We start from the raw sequence: 20,681 nt of genomic DNA, 5'->3' as shown, positions 1-20,681 counted from the left end.
TCATTATAGTCCATGGAATTCCATGGTTGAATCAAATACAGCAATTTTACTGAAGAGTCAAATTTTTAATGGGGCTGTCTATGCAACCACATGATCTTATTTTTTCCAAAGACATTGTATAGCATCCAGGAGATCTACTCTACACCATTTCTTATATCTATGTCAGAAAGAAGAACAAACTCTTTCTCATAAATTCTAAGAATGACAAAAAAATGGGTACCTTGGGAAAGAGCCTCTCTTTGTCTCCAGATATTCACTGAGACCTTTCTGCACAAGTTCAAGTTGTTTGTTACATTCACGCAAGTTCTCTAGCAGCCTTCCATCAGGGCATAATTCAATAATCTGTGGAAAGGGACCAAAATGTTAATAAACAAGTAATCACAACTCCCATGACAATGATAAGACACTTTTGATACTTTTGTCAAGGGAAGCACTGCAATAGGTACTTAAAATTTAAGCTTGGAGAAACACAAACAAATTGTTGGAGGAACTCAGCAAGTCAGGCAGAACAGATGGAAGGATAAACAGTCAATGTTTTGCGCCAAAACCTTTCATTGGGATTAGAGAGGAAGGGGAAGAAGCCAGAATTAAAAGGTAGGGAAAGGGCAAGTATGAGCTGGTATGTGATGGGCGAAACCAGGTAAGAGGGAAAGTAGAGGTGGGAGAGCGGGCTAAAGTAGGAAGCTAGGAGGTGATAGGTCAGAAAGGTAAAGGGCTGAAGAAGGAGGAATCTGATAGGGGAGGAGAGTGACAATGGGAGAAAGGGAGTGAAGATAGGCATCAGAAGGAGCTGAAAGGCAGGTGAGGAGAAGAAGAATGGGTAAAAGGGGAGCCAGAATGTGGAATGAAAAAAGAGGGGAATGGGGAGGGAGGGGAAATTATCTGGAGAAAACTCACTCAGTCACAAGAAGAACAGACAGTAGTGGTATTGAATCTGGGATGCTGGCACTGTAATAGTTTTACACTAATGGCCACGCTACTGTGCTGTCCCTTATGGAGGTGCAATAGACCACGGTCATGAAGGAATTGGAACACATATTTTAAAATGTTATATTTGAATTGCACTAAGTTACATGCTAGGCTGCAGATGATTACTAATGATAACCATTTTTGAGAACCATAACAAGTGCAGCCCATTTAGTTACTAAGTGCTCATCCTGAATGAGCTTCCCTGCCAACTCAGTGCCTTTCTTCTTCTGCTTAAGCCTAGCACCCCTACAGGGGCATACTGGACTCTTACCAAGGTCCCTGGACCTCATGCTCAATGGTAGTACCAACAAGAGAGCATGGCCTGGATGATGGGGGTCCTTGATGATGGATTCTGCAGTGCCCCTTGTAAAGGTGCTCAGTGGTGGGGAGGGCTTTTCCTGCGATGGATTAGACTGCATCCTTTCCATTCCTGGGCATTGGTATTTCCATAGCAGGCCATGATGCATCCGGATAGGGCACACCCCACTGTGTATCTATAGCAGTTTGTCAAAGTTTTAGATGACATGCTGAATCTATGCAAACTTCGAAGACAATAGAGGTGCTGTTGTGCCTTCCTTGTGATAGCCCCAGGACAGATCCTCTGATATGATAAAACCAAGGAATTTGAAGTTATTGATCCTTCTCACCTCTGATAGGGACAGGCACCTCTGGCATCTTCTGCCTGTTGTCGATAGTCAGCTCTTTGGTTTTGCTGATGTTAAATTGTGTTGTGCTTTGGCACCATTCAAGCAGATTTCCAATCTCCCTCCTATATGCTGATTCGTCACCACCTTTGATTTCACCAACACAGTGGTGTTGTTAGCAAACTTAAGTATGGCATTGGAACTGTATTTAGCTTCACAGTCATAAGTCTAAAACAAGTAAAGCAATGGGCTGAACATAGAACCTTGTGGTTCACCTGTATTGACGGTGCTTGTGGAGGAGATATTGCAAATCTGGACTGAATGGGTCTGCAAGTAAGGAAATCGAGGATCCAGTTGCACAAGGAGGTATTGATGCCTATGTTTTGGAGCTTAGTGACTAGTTTCGAAGGGATGATAATGTTGAATGTTGATGCATTGTCATTGTCCAGATGTTCCAGAGCAAAGTGAAGAGCCAGTGAAATGACATCCACTGTTGCCCTGTTGTGACTCAAATTAGTCATCCTGAGATTACTATCTTTGAGGTCCTATTTCTCAAATTCTTTCCTAACTTTCAGTAGTCTGTTTTCAGGACCTCCTCCCTTGTCCTGCCTATGTCATTGGTACCAATATGTACCACAACCTCTGGCTGTTCACCTTCCCACTTCAGGAGATCATGGACACGATCAGAAACATCCTTTGACCCTGGCACCTGGAGGCAGACAACCATCCACGTATCTTTCCTGCGTCCACAGAATCGCCTGTTTGACCCCCTAACTATAGAGTCCCCTATTACTGCTGCCTTCTGAGCTACAGGGCCAGACTCTGTGCCAGAGGTGTGGCCACTGTTACTTCCTACAGGTAGGCCGTCCTCCCCACCCCCCCCAAACGTGACTCAAACAGGAGTACTTCTTGTTAAGGGGGACAGCCACAGGGGTACTCCCTAGTATCTGCCTCCTGCCCTTCCCTCTCCTGACTGTTACTCACTTATTTGTCTCCCGAGGCCCCAGTGTGACTACTTGCCTATAACTCCTCTCTGTCACCTCTTCATTTCCCCTGACCAGATGAAGGTCATCGAGCTATAGCTCCAGTTCCTTAACATAGTCCCTAAGGAGCTGCAGCTAGATGCACCTGGCACAGATGTGGCCTTCCAGGAGACTGGGAGTCTCCTTGACTTCCCACATCTGACACCCAGTACAGGCCTCACAGACCTACTTCCTGTTTCTATTCTTCACAGGTAACCTACCTTGTCTCAACCCATTATCGCCACAGTCCTGTTGAGCCAAAGCCCTCCTGCTCTGTCTATCTCTACTCTGATGCCCGCTCTATAAAGCTGGTTTCTTTTTATACTCTTCCCGCCGGTCTAACTCAGTGATGTCCATGTGCCTGTGCAGTCGTTCCTCAATCATACACCTCGTGGTAATTGTTCACCCCATGCTCAGTCAGAATCCAAGTATTTCTGCTTTAAAGATATATAGTCTCAGCTTCTAGACCCTTCAAAGAAGAGATTTGGATTCACAAACCTCAAAGAAAATAGGTCCCTCTTGTCTTAAATGAACAACTGATTATTTTTAAACAGTGACTTTTATTTCTAGGTTTTTTTTACAGGAAGATATATTCTCTCCATATCCACTCTGCAAGATCTCTAAAGATCTTATCTGTCTCAATTTTCTAAACTCCATTGGATCAAATCTAGTTTATCCGATTTTCTTCATAAAACAATCTCCACTTTCCAGGTTTTGGTCTCTAAACCTTCTCTGAACTGCTTCCAATGCATTTAGATCCTTCCTTAAATTACTTAACTAAGTGGGTTAAATTACTTTCGGAAAGGATTGTATTGGTCCCAATACCATACTGAACACCCCACAAAAGACCTTATTGGTAAAAAGACAGCAAAGTTTTCGATGAACTTAAAGATTGAGGGCAGTCGGGAGTGGGGGAGTCTAGGACCAGAGGGCACAGCTTCAGAATACAAGAATGTCCCTTTATAACATAGATGAGGAAGAGTTTTTTTGAGCCAGAGGGTGGTGAATCAGTGGATTTCATTGCCACAGAAAGCTTTGGAGGCCAAGTCATTACGTATAGCTTAAGTGGAATTTGATGGGTTTTTAATTAGTAAGGATGTCAAAGGTTATGGGGAGAAGGCAGGAGAATGAGGTTGAGAAGGATAATAAATCAGACATAATGGAATGGTGGAGCAGACTCAATGAGCCAAATGGCCTAATTCTACTCCTATGTCGAATGGTCTTATGATCAAGTGAATTATGAATGGTAATTAAAACATGGTTGAGAATTTCAGAGACAAAGGAAGAGTTATTGAGTTGAAGGCATTAGTAGTGACAGACATGTGACCAGAATCTCACTTGTGTTTATGTCATTACATTTTCTAACATGGAAAGAATTGCCATGGAGTAGAATGCTGTCAGCAGCTCAGGACAGAGCTTGTAGCAACAACAAAGACCTTGGCCTTCTGATACTTAAATTTCTACACATGTAGTGCTGAATAACAAAGAACCAGCTAATTTTTAAAACAGTGGAACATCAAAAGAGATGATAGTTCAATACAGTTAAGAGTCATCAACAAAGATACAGGACCTGTCTATATGTTTTCTGGTGATATAGAAGACATATGATATGGTTGCCTTCATTAGCTGGAGTACTAAGTATAAAAAGAAGTCATGTTACATTTATGTTAAAAAATCGGTTAGGCCGTACTTGGAAAAACATGTGCATTTCTGTTTGCCCTAGTACAGGAAGGATGTGGAGGTTTACTAGGATACTGCCTGGATTAGAGGGTATGAACTATAAGGAAAGGTTGGACATGGTTGGGTTATTTTCCCTAGAACTTCAGAGGTTGAAGAGAGACCTGACAAGTTTAAAAATTATGAGAGACATGGATGGGGTTGACAGTTAGAATCAATTGCCTCAAGGTAGAAATGCTACAGGATGTCCATTTAAGGTGAGAGCAGAAAAGAATAAAGGAGATGTGTGGGGTAAAATCTTTTACATAGAGAATAGTAGGTACTGGAAAGGGTTGATGAAGGTAGTAGTAGAAGCAGATATGATAGTGGCATTTAAGAGGCTTTTAGACGCACATAAATGTGGGAAATAGAGGAACACGGATCAGGTACAGGCAGAAGATTTAGTTTAATTTGGCACCATATTTGGCAAAACATTGTGGGCCAAAGGGCTTTTATTTGTCTCATACTGTTATTCTATGTTCCATATTCCATGACATTGCCAAAGTATGGCTTGATATGAGAAATTGGAGAGGAGAAAGGAAGGAAGTTAAGAGGCATTGTGGGAACAGAAAGGGAAGTAATTGTAAGAGACTCTCTGGCTACAATAGAAAAGATTACAAAGCCAGATAGGTATCTCACCCATCCAGATGGCAGAGGGGAGATATTGCATGAGGATAATTCACTCATGTTCACACATACAAAGGTTATAGACAAACTGAAAAGGTTGAGGAAGAATGGTTTACCATAACAACAATCATATTGCTGCTATTTGTAATTTTGTTATGAGCAAGTTTGGTATCATGCTAGGGAAGAAATCTGACTGGAAGGACCGAAGGAAAAATGGGCATGGATTTGCCTCGTGACAGTACATTCAAGGCTTAGGAAAGGAAGATTCAGTAATTTTCCAGTTAGGTGAATAAGTAGTTTTTGAGGAGAGGGCTGACAATTGAATCAGAACCAGAATCAGGCTTAATATCACTGGCATACGCCATCAAATTTGTTGCTTTGTAGCAGCAGTACATCACAATACATAATAGTATAAACTAGAAATTACAGTAAGTACACATAAAGAAAAGTAAATCAAATAAGTAGTGGAAGAATAGAGGAAATAAAAAGTACTGCGGTAGTATTCATGGGTTCATCATTTTTTCAGAAATCTGACGGTGAAGGGAAAGAAATTGTTCCATAAACATTGATTGTGTGTCTTCAAGTTCCTGTACCTCCTCCTTGATGGTAGCAATGAGAAGACGGCACTCCTGGGTGATCGGAGTCCTCAATGACAGATGCCACCTTTTTGAGGCATCACCTTTTGAAGGTGTCCTAGGTGCTGAGGAGGTTAGTGCCCATGATATAACTGGAGAATGCCCAAGATAGATCCTCAAAGATGCTGACACCCAAGAACATGATGACATGAAAAGAATCCCTGAATATTGTCCAGTCCATCTACTCAAAGCACTGCTGTAAGTGCTCCTTTGCCTCCCTTGACAATGCCTTCCTGGTCCTCACCACTGGAATTGCAGTCTTTAGTCCCTGCCTGCAGGCCGGGAGAAGAAGTACAGCAAAGTGATTAGACTTTCCAAACTGTGGGTTTGGGATTGCATGGTAAGCATTTCTGATGGTGGTCAAGTGTGTTGACTCCTCTAGTTCCACAGGTGATATGTTGGTGGTAATTGTTCAGAGATTTCTTCAAGCAAGCCTGGTTGAAATCCCCCCACAATGAGTGCACGGTTTCGTGCCTGTTGGTTACATTGCTCAGATCCTCCAAGTGCCTGCCAGACAGTGGCCTGAAGTGAAATGTAACTGGTTACCAGGATGACGATGAAAAACTCTCTCAGCAGACAAAATGGACTTAATTGACCACTGGATGTTCCAAGTTGGATGAACAGGACTAAGAAAGAACCATCACATTTGTGCACCACGATGAATTAATCATAAAGCATACTCCACCTGCTCTACCTTTAAAAGACTGAGCTGCCCTGTCTTTGTGGAGAATGATGAAGCCATCAAGCTGCAGCATTGCAACTGAAATGGCAGGGGATAACCATATTTCTGTGAAGCAAAGTACACAACAGTCCCTGATGTCCCTCTGGTACAGCAATCTTATTCTGGTCTTATTTTCCAGAGACTGTAAATTCACGAGCAGGATAGTTAGGAGTGGAAGTCTAAGGCCTCTGCGTATCTGAGCCTGCATGCCATCCCTGCTTCCATTTTCTTTAAGAGGAATTGCATTCACGACCTGGGTCTGCTGTTCAAAGTTCATTGATTTTGAGTATTGATAATTTTAAAAAATGTCTTAAAATGATGCTGCTCACTGAAGTATCCACAGCTGTGACTGTGGATTTCAGATACAGTAGTCTTAAATGAGAATATTTGATGATTCCCATCAGAGCTGTGTGCAAGCAGTCACCACATATTGGTGCCATATACTCAAATGGTAAGTACTGGAGGACAGAGAACAGCAAACAATATCAGCCTGTTCTAGTCCAACCAAGTAGATATCATGGAAGAGAGAGCTCATCAGCACCTCTGCTTCCTCAGGAGGCCAAAGAAATTTAGCATGTTCCCTTTGACTTTCACCAAATTTTATTGAAGCAACATAGAAACCATTCTGTCTGGATGCATCATGAGTTGGTATAGAAATTCCTTTGCCGAGACTGCAAGAAACTACAGAGTTGTGGACAAGGTACAGCAGATCACAGAAACAAGCCTCCCCAACATGGACTCTGCCTCAGTAAAGCAGCCAACATAATTAAAGACCCCACCCACCTTGGACGTACTCTATTTCCCCCCGTCCAATCAGACAGAAGGTACAAAAGCCTGAAACCACATAACCACCAGGCTCAAGAGTAGCTGCTATCCCACTGTCAATTACTGAATGGACCTTAGAACAATAAAATGGACTCTTGACCTTACCATCTACCCCGCACCTTATTACCTAATGGTACTGCAATTTCTCCATACTTGTAACACTTCTTTTTGCATTCTGCTATTGTTTTACCTTGCACTATCTCAAATTACTGTTGTAATTAAAATGATCTGAATGGATAGAATGCAAGACATCTTTCACAACACCTTGGTACATGAGAAAATAATAAACTAATTCAAAAATTTGCCAATTTACATGGCGACCAGAAATGAAACTCAAGCAGTGAACAGTTTGATGAAATTGTAGTTAAGGAGATGGGTCTCTGGACAATCATCAAGGTTTGACCTGAACAATAAGAGGAAACAGAGAAACAGCAGAAATGTTGATGCATCAGTTGATGCTCTTAATGTTAGCGACAAAAAAAAAATCAGCAAGCTTCCTGCACATTCTGGGTGGAAGAGTCTGGGTCAAGAGGTTGCAGAAGATGGACTGCAGAGGAAAGAACCCAGGTTTTATGTTTGCATTGCAGGATAATTTTGTTTAGCGATACAGTGTGGAAAAGGCCTTCTGACCCTTCGAGTCACGTTGCCCCAGCAACCTCTGACAAAGGCAGAGGAAACCACAGCCAATAGTGTTTATATTATTTTCCTAGATTTGAGGATTAAAATCAAAACCTGACATCTTACTTATACATACCCTTGGACCTAACAGAACAGAAATAAAGGTTATGTTGTAGAGACGAGACAGGGGCCAGAAAGCAATAATTTTAGCTGGGTTTGGGACAAATTTGAAGGTGAAGGTCCAGCAGGTAAGTAGCTACCAAAATGTTATGAAAGGATTTTGAAAGTGTAGATGTAAATATATTTAGATTCTTTTTCACTGATGAACATGGAAGAAAATAGGGGTAAAAGGAAGATGGGTGGATGTAGGTGACAGCATAACAAGGAAGTAAACTGAAAAAACTTTATCTGTGATTGACAAGATAATTGTAGTGAGCCAAGGGAAAAACAAGGGCTTACTTGGAGAGGTGTGGAGTAGGGAAATGAAAACATAATGTAAGGCTCTAAAATCCGAGGAGTGAAAGCATAATAAGCTTAGATGGAAGCTGAATCACCAAGATTGAAATTTATTGATGCAGATAATGGGAAAGGAAATTAAACACTTATTAATAAAATAGTTGGCGTGACACTTGGGTGGGTAGTAGTTAGTGAGGATTTAAAATGAAAAGTTTGGGAACTGGCACGAGCTGATGTGCTCGGTGGAGTGGGGGGTGGAGGGGGAAATTGGTACAAAAGAAATAGAGATACTTGGCTGTGGTGAACTACATATACCTGTCTGGACACGCCCCCCTGCTGTCTGCTCCTGTGGCTCCCCCCACAGACCCCGGTATAAAGGTGATTGAGGCCTGAGCCCTGCCCTCAGTCTCCAGGATGTAGCATGGTGGTCAATTGCTGCTTATTCTTTCTTCCAGTCAATAAAAGCCGATATCTCGCCTCACGTTTCAGAGAGTTATTGATGGTGCATCATTGGCCAAGCTGTGAACTGGTGAAAAGATCCCCATTTCATTGTGCTTTTCTTTCTCTAGCAGGAAACAATAAACAGGAAGGTACTCTTCATTTAGCGGGACATGGTTAGTTGAGTTTCCATCCAGATCAAGTTATTAATTCAATCTCTTACAATAAGCTCACAGATTCTTGCAGACTCCTCTTAACCCAAAAGTATACTGAAGGGAAATGCATACAGGATTGTGATAATTAATCATCTGTATAGTTCGCAGGATCAGCATTGGTATGGGTAATTGGCACAGGAAATAGGTAGGGTAAAACATGGACAGAAAATTAATGAAAGTAGACATGGTGGACTTGGAACAGCTGCTAAGAGGCACATGTGAACAGGCCTGTGGAAAGCTCAGATTAAATTAAGCCAAATTACATAGCAGGATTGGTATATGTTGATCTTGGTAGAAGATGGCACAGCTGAAGAAGTCTAATCAGCTTTGTAGATTGATAAACTGATAGAGCAATTTGGAGGTAGCAAAGCATTTCTTTATTAAGAGACAATAATCAATACCACTCCCAGTAGTCTCATTTTTTAAAGTTTTATTGAGATACAGTGTGGAATAGGCCCTTTGAGCCATGCTGCCCAGCAATCCTCTGATTTAATCCTAGCCTAATCATGGGACAACTAACCTGCTAACCGGTACACCTTTGGACTGTGGGAGGAAACCAGAGCACCTGGAGGAAACCCACATGGTAAAGGGGAAAACGTACAAACTCATTACAGGCAGCAGCAGGAATTGAACCCAGGTCGCCAGTACTGTAAAGCGTTGTGCTAACCATTATGCTACCATGTTGCTCTAAATGTAGCTGGTTTGATAACAAGGTAGCAAAAGGTATCAGAGCAGGAGGCTTCTCCATGATATTGGTTCAGGGCAAGAAAACAAAATTAATATTAAAATTAGATAATCAAAAATAATCAGCATTTTATCAGCAACTGTACCTGTCTATTTTCATTTGCATTTTTCATTATAGTTATCCACAGCCGTTCCATAGTATGATATCGTTTACTTTCCACTGGCAGTTGTCTGTTAATGTCATCAGAGCAAAAGATAGGTTCCAGGTAAATCCAAGATCTCTGACATTGCAGCCATTCTTCCAGGACATCCTGAAGTAACACAAAATACAAACACAAACATAATGGTGTTACGTAGGTGGAGCAACTCTGAGGGGCCGAAGGGTACAAAGTCGCCCCCTCCTTTTTGAGAATCGCAAGATCGCTATTATTTCGGGTCTGAGACCCAGGAAATGAGAGAGAGACATCCAGAATACACAAGGTTTGGAATGTGTCCTGACATCAGTGGAACGGAACCACTGATAACAGCCATTGTCTCTTGGAGAAGGAATTGTGTATTGAGTACTGTACTGTTCATTGAAACCCCTCAGGGGACAACCAGAGTGGTCTGGTTGAGGGATTGCATCATCCCAACCTGATTGACATCTGAGACCCCGTGAGTGAGGATAAAAGAGGGGTCTGGGGAATACCCCTTTAGACGCACCAGGAGAAACGCTAGAGATCCAGGGACAGCGTTTTATAGCAAAAGCCGGTGAGAGCTCGTGTGTGTCCTCCCTTGCCTGGGTGGCGGGCTCATCACGGAAGAACGGTTTAGCTAAAGGAGAGGTCACACTTGAACGACCACACCAACGAGACACCGACGGACCGAAATCATAAAGGAAGGTTGGAAAAACCCGTAGCGGTAACTGTTCCCATTCTCCTAATCTCTCTCTCTCTCCAACAATTGCAGCACAGCGGCAGCCTGTGTGAACTGCAGCAAACTTTATATTTCCATCAGACAATTCATTATCTTCTAGACAACGATAGAGCTTATTTTTTATTGATTATTATTATACCCGCACTTTTAGGTTTAGTATTGATGACGTATATTATCTGTATATTTGCATTGATATTATTTTTGTGTATTTTTACTAATAAATACTGTTAAAATAGTATCATCAGACTCCAACGGACGCCTCTATCTTTGCTGGTAAGTGACCCAGTTACGGGGTTTGTAACAATGGAAAGTGCATCTCTAAGTATAATTGCTTATTTGTCTTAGCTGTAGTTTATAATTTTGACCAGGTCTTTCAGGAAAGTAGAAATCCATTAAGTTCCTCATGAAAGGAATGTAAACTCAGTTTACATTCCCAGCATAGATGCTCCTGATCTACTCACTATGTCTAACATTATCTGTTCTTAATTATGGTGACTTACCAATATATAGCACAGAGGACAAGATTTTTTTCCCTTTTCTATTGATTACTGGGCAAGACAAGCTGATTTAATTCAGATTCAGAAACCCTTATTGCATTACTTGTCTACACTCGGTAGCCACTTTATTAGGTACAGGAGTGGAACTGGCTGTAGTCTTGTGCTGCTGTAGCCCATCCAGTTCAAGGTTTGACATGTTATGCATGCAGAGACGCTCCTCTGCATATTGCTGTTGTAATGTGTGGTTATTTGAGTTACCATCACTTTCCTGTCTGCTTGAACTAGTCTGGCTATTCTCAAACCTCTCTCATTAACAAAGCATTTTCACCCACAGAACTTCCACTCACTGGATGTTTTATGTTTTTCACATCATTCTAGACAGAGTTGTGTGGAAAATCCCAGGAGTTTCTGAAATATTCCGACATCAACAATCATTCCATGGTCAAAGTTACTTAGATCGTATTTCTTCCCCATTCTGATGTTTGGTCTGAACAACAAAGTAACATCTTGACCATGTCTGCATGCTTTTATGCACTGAGTTGTTGATGGCTAATTAGATCTTTGCATTAACAAGCAGGTGTACAGTACCTAATAAAGTGGCAACTAAGTGTGTGCAAATCTCACCTGGGTCATCCGCAGTTTGCTTTCCCAACTGTTGATCCTTGCTTCATAAGCTTTTTTATAAGGGGAGAAAGACATGCTTTGTGTCATGACAATATGATCATCCAGTAACTGAGAAGCTTCATCTGGACTTTTCAAGATATATGTTCCTGTTTCTTTGTATGGCATTACATCAAACAAGATATTTTCCCATTCAGCCTCCATCTTATCCAGGGCCTATAAATAAGATTTCAAACATTATCAAACGAAGATTCTTTCCTTGGACAAAAACATTTGCAACTTAATAGGTGAAGACTTTTTTGGTTTAAAATTAGTCTGGCAAAGATCTGATATATTTTGAAACCTAGAATGCTTGCATTTAAATACTATCTAAAAGTATCTAAAATAAATATTGCTTATTTATTTTAGCTAATTTGCATAATGTGTTACTTGCAAGTCTTTGTGGTGAACACACTCCTACAACAAATCTGTATCACAGAAATCTTACATAAAGTGAAAGCATATTATTTCATATAAAAGTCCAGATGTGCAGAATAAGGTTGGTGCATTAAAAGATGCAAATATTTCAAGTTAGTTTGTAAATACGAGGAATGAAGGTTGTTCTCTAACAACATATTTCCAAATGATGACAGCTCAGAGTCACCACATTGGAACAGAGGTACAGATGTAGGTTATTTAGTCTGTTGAGCCTGTTCTGCCACTCAGTTCCTCACTCCTGTTCTGCTACATATTACAGATTAGTTTATAGTCATAAAATCACTGATACAATGAAATTCTTTGCTCGCATGAAGCTCACAGAGTAAACAATAAAAATAGTCATGAATACAACAACTGCAAAACAGCAGAATAGTGCAAAGATTGCAGTGCAGACTGGAGTAGGGCAATAAGAAATGTTAAGTGACAATAACAGAGTAACCAAAAGAGTTAGGTTTAAGAATATAAGAAAGCAACACAGGATGCCAATAATAAATGGCAATTCTTTGTGTGCAGTTCTAATGGGAATCACCAAATATTCCCGTTTAGGACTATTACATTTGAAATCCACAGACACAGCCATCAGTACTTCAGTAAGCAACATCGTTTTAAGATGTTTATAAAATCCATCAATATTGAAATTTCACTATATTGGCAGATCCCAGACAGCAGATTCAGGTCTTGAGTGTGGTTCCCCTTTAAGAAAATGGAAGTGCAGATATCCAGCCAGTTCACAGATACAATTGAAATACAGAGTTTTTAGACCAGCACTCCCTGTTACCCTGCTGGTGAATGTACAATCTCTGGAATAGAAAATTGAAGACCTCAGACCAAAGACATCAGGGACTTTGCTTTACTGAAACATGGCTCACATCCACCATTTAAGCGGCAGAGCTGCAGCCTGATGGATTCACCATTCCCCACAAAGACAACACAGCTCAGTCTTTTAAAGTAAAAGAGGTAGAGTATGCTTTATAGTTAACTCATAGTGATGTGCATGTGATGGTTCTGTCTCCGACCTGGAGCATCTAGGGTTCTATTTTATCTGCCAAAGGAGGTTTCCACCGTCATCCTGGTAGTGGTGTACAATGCACCTCTGGCCAACCTCAGAACCGATCTAGAGGAGATGAGCACAGTGATCAGAGTAATGAAACTGCACATCTTGATATCTTCCCTGTCACTGTGGGGGATTTCAACCAGGCCAGCATGAAGTAATCCCTGAACAACTATTGCCAATATATCACCTGTGAAACCAGAGAAGCCAACACACTTGACCACTGTTATACTATCATTAAGAATGTTTACCATGCCACACTATGGAAAATCCAATCGCTTTGCTGTACTTCTACTCCCAGCATATAGGCAGAGACTAAGGACCTCAGCACCTGTAGTGAGGACCACTAAGGCATAGTCAAGGGAAGTGGAGAAGCACTTACAGAACTGTTTTGAGTCAGTAGACTGTACAACACTCAGGGACTCATCTTCAAACCTGAATGTGTTACGTATCCCGTAACTGGATCACTTACCAGCAAAGATAGAGAGGTCCGCTGAAGTCTGATGGTACCATTTTTAAACGTTTTTATTTATAAAGGGGCACAAAAGTAAGGTTAATACAAACATTCAGATAACATACGTCGTCAATACTCAATCTAAAGTGCAGGGATAGTACTAATCAATAAGAAATAAGCTCTATCGTTGTCTAGGGGTAAGGTATATATTGTCCGCTGTATATCTAAAAGTCTCTTGCGTTCACTGCAGTTCCACCAGCTGCCGTCTTTTGGGGTGTCGCGGTGGTGCACTTTTGTTAGAGAGAGAGAGATAGAGATTGAATGAAACAGTTACCCGGCGGGTTTTTTCCAACCTTTAGGAGTTCGATCTGTCGGAGTCTCATTGGGGGATGGCCGTTCACTTGTGGCCTCTCCTGTAGCTAAAACCTTTCTTTCGTGGTGAGGTCGCCAATCCCAGGCAAGGAAAAGACGCACACGAACCCCTCCACCGGCTGTCGCTATTAAACGCTGTCACAGGATTTCTAGCGTGTCTTCTGGTGCGTCTGGGGGGCCGTCTTTATAACCCCTCTTTTATCTGAACTCACGGGGTCTCAGATGTCAATCAGGTTGGGATGATGCAATCTCTCTCCATCTCTCCACCCATGTTGCCCTGAGGGTATACACATAGTACAGTTCCCAATTCACAAAGGTGTCTCCACGAGACAATGACCACAGTCGCCAGCTTTTGCCTCGCCGTGAAACGAGGGACACCGCACGTATCTCTCTCTTCTCTTGGGTCATTGACCCCCCCTTCACTAGGGCTCTGGCGATTCTCACAAAGGAGGGGGCTGGGATCATAACAAATGAATACACCATAGTTGTCACAAACTTCATAAAGACCTGTGTGAATGAGTGCATGCCTTCAAAAACATACTGGAAATTCTCAAACTAAAAGTCATGGATGAACCAAGTGTTCCATAGACTGCTGAGGGCTAGATCTATGACATTCAAGTCTGGTGATCCAAGAAAAGTTATTCAGATATGATCTATGGAAGGCTATTTTAAGAGCAAAGAAACAATTCCAACTTAAGTTAGAGGTGGAATCTAATGCACATCAGCTCTGGCAGGGTTAGCAAGCCATTACATCTTACAAGAAGAAACTTAACATGGTGAATAGCTATGATGCTTCACTCCAAGATGAGTTTGATGTCTTTCATGCATGCTTTGAAAAGAAGAATAAAACTGCACTAGTGCAAATCCCTGCAGTGTCTGGTGATCCTGTGATCTCTGTCTTGACAGACGCCGTCAGAACATCTTTCAAGAGGGTGAACCCTCGCAAGGCATCAAGGCCCTCATGGTGTACCTGGTAGGGCTCTGAAAACCTCTATCACCCAACTGGCCGGAGTATTCAAGGATGTCTTCAATCTCTCACTGCTGCAGTTGGAGGTTCCTACCTACTTCAAAAGGGCAACAAGCACACCAGTGCCCAAGAAAAACAGGATGAGCTGCTTCAATGACTATCACCCATCCTCCTCACTAACAATCAACACTGGCACACCTCAAAGATGTGAACTTACCCCAGTGCTCTACTCTCTCTACACCTACAACTGTGTGGCTAGTCACAACTCAAGCACCATCTATAAATTTGCTAATGACACAAGTATGGTTGGCAGAATTTCAGACAAGGAGGCATACAGGAGCGAGAAAGATCAACTTGTGGAGTGGTGTCACAACAACAATCACATACTCAATGATAATAACATCAAGGAATTGATTGTGGACTTTCAGGAAAGGGAAGCCGAGGAAACCCACACCACTCCTCATCAAGGGACCAGAGTGTAAAGGGTAAGTAGTTTCAAGTTCATGGGTGTCAACATTTCTTAAGATGTATCCTGGGACCAACATATTGATGCAATTACAAAGAAGGCATGACAATGGCTATAATTCGTTAGGAGTTTGAGGAGACTTGATATGTCATCAAAGACTCACAAATTTCTACATGGAGAGCATTCTAACAGGTTGCATCAACATCTGGTATGGAGAGGCCACTGCACAGGATCAGAAAAAGCGACAGAAAGTTGTAAATTCAGCCAGCTCCATCAGGGCACTGACCTCCCCAGCAATGAGGACACCTTTAGAAAGGTGATGTCTCAGTAAGGTGGCACCCATCATTAATGACTTCCATCACCCAAGACATGCCCTCTTCTCATTGCTACCATCAAAGAGGAGATACAGGAGCCTAAAGGTACACACTCAATGTTTCAGAAACAGTTTCTTTCCTTCCACCATCAGATTTCTGAATGGACAATGAACCCATGAACATTACCTCACTACCTTTTTTGTTCTCTCTTTGTACTACTTACTTAAGTTTTTACAGTGTATATATTTCTTTTGTCATTTATAGTTAAAAAATTATTATGCATTGCAATGTACTGCTATCACAAGACAACAAATTTCATGACATATGCCAGTGATACTAAACCTTATTCTGATTCAACACCACTGGGGAAGGAATGTGAAAGCAATGTCTGATTATGAAGAAGACAACTCATTAAAGTATTCTGACATATACAGAAAATAATCAAAAGCACAAGGGATTCTGCAGATGCTGGAAATCCAAAGCAAAACAAACAGAATGCTGAAGGAATTCAGGAGGTCAGACAGCATCCATGGAAATGAACAAACAGTCGATGTTCAGAGCTGAGGCACTTCTCCAAGGTCTAATGGAACTCCAGCTTTTATATGTACACACACACACACACACTCACACACACACACACACACACACACACACACTCACACACACACACACACACACACACACACACACTCACACACACACTCACACACACACACACACTCACACACACACACACACTCACACTCACACACACACTCACACACACTCACACACACACACACACACTCACACACACACACACACACACACTCACACACACACACACACACTCACACACACACACTCACACACACACACACACACACACACACACACGATGATATCATAATCAGTTTTCAGTACTATGGCTGATTGGTAATATAACATTTTTCCATATTCCTTTAGTGGATTTTAAACTAATTTAACAATTTCAGATTGAAAATTACCAATAGACCCAGTATCCATTTATGTTTGCTGAAGAATTCTACATGTGTTCCATCCTATGCGCTTTGAAATATTTCCTAATTTTACTCTTTACACTTCAAAGGTCTGTTTACCCTATTGGTTTTTCTCAATGTCTTAAAAAAATCATATCAAGTTTCAGGGAATACCACTTCATGTATGTAATAAGGAAACCTGAGTGTACAGGAAGTAGTCTGATTAATCTTTGATACACTTCTACAAAGGCTAATATTTCCCTCCAGAGATGTGGGCTCAGAAACACTCAAGATAGTTCAATGTTCACAAATCTCCACATTCCAACGTCCTTTATCTTAGTACTTTATCTGCTATAACTTTGTACATAGCAGTTAACAGACTAACCATGAAGCACTGAATATTTAAAAAATATTATTGGCTATTTACATGAAGCAATATCCATATGGGAAGCATAATATCATTTTCTTCTACAACCATATTGCCAATGACAAAATTTTGAACTTAATACTCTCAGACACATTCTATTTTCTATACCAAGATACTTGTCAGCAGAAACCACTTACTTTTACAACATGCAATATCAATTTTGGATTTCAGATTTGAGCTCCAACTAGCTCCTAATGGTATAGTAAACACCATGAACATCAAAATTCACATAATCAAACTGGATTCAAAAGAAACCTTTTTACCCATTGAGTGGTTGGAAAATGGAATTAGCTACGACATTAAGTGGTTGAAGTCAATGGCATGAAAAAGAATGAAATAGAAGGAAAGAGATCAAAGGTATGAAATAGGTTGAGAGAGGGTTCATATAATATAAATAGCAATATAAACTTGTTAGATTGCTTTTTGGATCTGCATTATAAAACTATAAAACACAAAAAAAATTGTGAACTATTTTCCTGGTAAATAAAAAAACGTATGCAAAGAAATCTCTTCAGGATTACAGAAGACTGTAGAGTATTTAATATTTCAGTAATATTTGAGTAATATTGTAAATATATACAGACAAATTGCCACAACAAACAATGAGACCAATGGCAAAGTCCTGCTGACAGTTCACAAAATTCCTTCTTTTACTTATTCTTTCAAATATGAATATTCCACTAAACTGTGTGTGTTTGGAACCTGTGATTTACATTTTGATTGTGTGTTTTGGGGTCTGATTGAGTGATCTGGCAGTTAGCAGTCTCTGAGGGAATTTGATGAGGTTTGGACCGGAATGTGCAGCCTGGAGACCGGCTGCAAGCCCATGGTCGATTCCATTGATTCTCTTTGATTGAGATGTTGAATAAGGTGGAGGTCGATGAGAACGAGAGTGGAAGATAGGCAGGTGTTTGGCATTGTCTGCCTGGATTTGATTTGTCTTCCTCTCCCCATTGCTAGCTACTGTCAAAGGCAAGTGCAGGAGTCTTGGGATCCATATTGCCAGGATTGATTGGCAAGGCTGTGAGCTCGTTTTGGGGGAATGTTGAGGTTCATGTTGCATGTGTTCCTGGATTCTGGTTACTCTTTTTTTTTGCTGGTTTTAAGTGGTTTGATCAGGGGATCGATAGGGATTGTGGCACTTTGGCGAAGAATGGCTCTGCAGCCTGCATTGGCTAGTGGCACAGTGTTGAACTGAACTAATCTGAATACCACTGGTTTAATGTTTGATATTCTATATGTGGTTCACTCGCTTTTTGCTGTTGGCACAATTTGTTCTTTTTCTTCGCATGTCGAATCTTTGCTTCATGGCTGCGTGCAGGAGGATGAATCTCAGCGTTTTATTTTGCATACATACTTTGATAATAAATGTACTTTAAATCTTGAATCTTTTAATATATTGCTTGATTAAGCATTCTTTATTTGTTTACAGAATTCATTATGTATTATATGCAAGAAGTATGTGAATGACATACATGATTACACCACCACATGAGTGTCACTAAAAATCAGAAAAGAAAACTAAGTGGAGAAGTATCCCAGCCCCAGTGCTTTTCTTTCAATTAGTTTCTGGAGTTACAAAACATAACAGTGGCGACAAGGAAGTTTTAAAATGAACCTGAGACAACTACCTACCTGTTGACATGCAACACGTTTTTCTTCAGAAAGGGAAAGAGACGTTTGAATCAAAAAAAGGGACAAAACAGAAAAAATTAACAAGCAATCACTATGGACACAGGTTCATAAACATTGAGTACTAGGTGATAATAATAATAATAAAAAGCAGAAATAGCTGGCTACATCAGAAGGGTAGATGTGTTCAATTGCCAAAGATAACTGGATGATGTATACTGAATAAATCGAACAGTATTTTTAAGCAAATTAAATAGATGATTGAAAATGAGTGCAATGGGTAGAAAAGCCATTAGAAGTTTAACTGCTCCAAACCAGCTGAAATAAGCTTTGCTGATGTCTTGACATAATGCAGGAACATTTAGAGTGGAAACCACTGGGGACTACAGAATGCTTTAAGTTTCCTCAGCAGAATCAAAAGGAAAGGAAGTCTATTTCAGTTTACCTGGCTGAATTGAGTAAATTGTCTGAGCATTGTCAGTTCAGTGATTAACTTAATGATACACTGAGTGATCATTTAGTTTGAGGAATCTTACAAGAAAGCATTCATAAATGCTCCTAATTGAACCACAACTCACATTTAAAAGAGCAGTTGAAATTGTTGTGTTAATGGAAACAGCAGCCAGAGATGCCATTGAGTTGCAGTCAGGAAAGAAAGTGAGCTTAGACAAAATTACAACATCGAAACAGAAACATGCCTGGATGAACAAATTGTGTTACTATTGTGGCAGGGGCTCACATACGTTAGACCAATGCAGGTTTAAAAGTAAAACTTGCAGAAAATGCAACAAAGTAGGACACATGCAAAGAGCATGTTGGGTAGACAAAAGTAAATGGACTGCACAGGGAAGTGAAAATGATAAAAACTGAAGTTGTAATTAAAAAAAAACACTAATCTGCATACTGTCAATTAAATATCTGATAATGATGAGTGTGACACTGGACTGAGTCACCTTAAGATTTACAATGTGAAAACTAACAAGGGACAAGTAATATGGCTTACACCAGAAGTAAACAACAAATTAATCGAAATGGAATTGGACACTGACTTGACTGTTTCAGTCATTCCACAAAATGAGTTTGAATGGCATTTCAAAGACATTGAACTAAAGCCTGAAGATATCTGGCTAAGAACTTATACTGGAGAAAAGATACCTCCAGTGGGAATGGCATTCATAACAGTGAAATACAAGAACCAACCAGTCACATTGGGCTTGTATGTAGTAAAAACAGAAGGGCCAGAATTGTGGAGCTGAAATTGGCTGAGACAACTACAACTTGATTGGAGATCCATACTGCATATGCATGCCACATCCCCCTGTAATACAGTCAACTGAAAGCAAATTAAGAAAGCTACTGGATAATGCCACAGTAGTGTTAATGGATGGCATTCGAAAACTCAAGTATACCAAGAGTAAAATAGTGTTAACTGAAAATGCCACATCCAAGTTTTACAAAGCCTGTCTGATTCCTTATACTATAAAGTAGCCAGTGAGATCAATTGCATGGAGGCTGAAGGTATTTTCCAAGGTTGTGTGGAGCCCATAGGCAATGCCAGTGGTCCCAGGAGCCAAGAAGAATGGGTCCATCAGTTTCTGTGGTGATTTTAATATCACCACCAACCCAAAACTGAAAGTTGATCAATATCCTCTGCCCAGGACGGAAGATATATTTGCAAACTTTTCTAGAGGGAAACAATTCAGCAAAATGGACTGAGATTAATCCTACCTACAGATGGAGACAGAAGAAGAGTCCAAAGAATTTCTCATCATAAGCATTCACAAAGGGCTTCATTGCTATGATAAGCTTAGTTCTGGAAGTAGCATCTGTACCTGCACTTTGGTAGACAGTGCTGCTTGGATGACATCATTGTTACCAGTGAGGATAACAAGGAACATCTCCAAGATCTCTAGACAGTGTTAAAAACATTAGAAGAATATG

General features: G+C 40.7%; 1 protein-coding gene across 1 annotated transcript in view; it reads right to left on the bottom strand.

The window, feature by feature from the left end:
* Positions 1 to 20,681, bottom strand: part of dnah1 (dynein, axonemal, heavy chain 1) — a 367,482-nt gene that overhangs the window by 242,986 nt on the left and 103,815 nt on the right. Inside the window, exons 21-23 of the mRNA XM_073072534.1 lie at positions 11,607 to 11,819; positions 9,717 to 9,881; positions 221 to 342 (exon numbers count right to left, since the gene is read on the bottom strand). Of these exons, the coding sequence (XP_072928635.1) occupies positions 221 to 342; positions 9,717 to 9,881; positions 11,607 to 11,819 (500 nt within the window). The remainder of the gene's footprint in view (positions 1 to 220; positions 343 to 9,716; positions 9,882 to 11,606; positions 11,820 to 20,681) is intronic.

Source organism: Hemitrygon akajei, chromosome 19 (genome assembly GCF_048418815.1).
Source record: "Hemitrygon akajei chromosome 19, sHemAka1.3, whole genome shotgun sequence".
Classification (NCBI taxonomy): domain Eukaryota; kingdom Metazoa; phylum Chordata; class Chondrichthyes; order Myliobatiformes; family Dasyatidae; genus Hemitrygon; species Hemitrygon akajei.
Note: the sequence above shows the minus strand (reverse complement) of the source record. Positions and strands in the feature narration are given on the sequence as shown.